The sequence below is a fragment of the Penaeus monodon genome, chromosome 27 (assembly GCF_015228065.2).
Source record: "Penaeus monodon isolate SGIC_2016 chromosome 27, NSTDA_Pmon_1, whole genome shotgun sequence".
Classification (NCBI taxonomy): Eukaryota; Metazoa; Arthropoda; class Malacostraca; order Decapoda; family Penaeidae; genus Penaeus; species Penaeus monodon.
In genome coordinates, this window is record NC_051412.1 from 26,698,082 (window position 1) to 26,698,328 (window position 247).

Genomic DNA, 247 nt, shown 5'->3' on the forward strand with positions numbered 1-247 from the left:
GGACGATGACGTGTGGTGTCTCCTGTTGTTCCCCCCGAAGAAGCTCGTGTACCCGGACTGCAGCGCCCCCAGGTCAGGGGTCACGATCTGCCGCCGACCCCTGTGACCCTCAAGAGCTCTGGGGTCAGAAAAGGCAGGAGGAAAAGTTATTTCGTGGCGAGATGTGGTAAAAAAGGTGTTAAGGTACTTGATATATGGGCATGGATGTACGTTTACATGTGTGTGTATGTTTTTCCATATAATTGTT

General features: G+C 51.0%; 1 protein-coding gene across 1 annotated transcript in view; it reads right to left on the reverse strand.

Annotated features, from left to right (window-relative positions):
• LOC119590472 overlaps positions 1-247 on the reverse strand; it is a 1,483-nt gene that overhangs the window by 615 nt on the left and 621 nt on the right. The window contains exon 2 of the mRNA XM_037939130.1: positions 5-118. Within this exon, the coding sequence (XP_037795058.1) occupies positions 5-118 (114 nt within the window). The remainder of the gene's footprint in view (positions 1-4; positions 119-247) is intronic.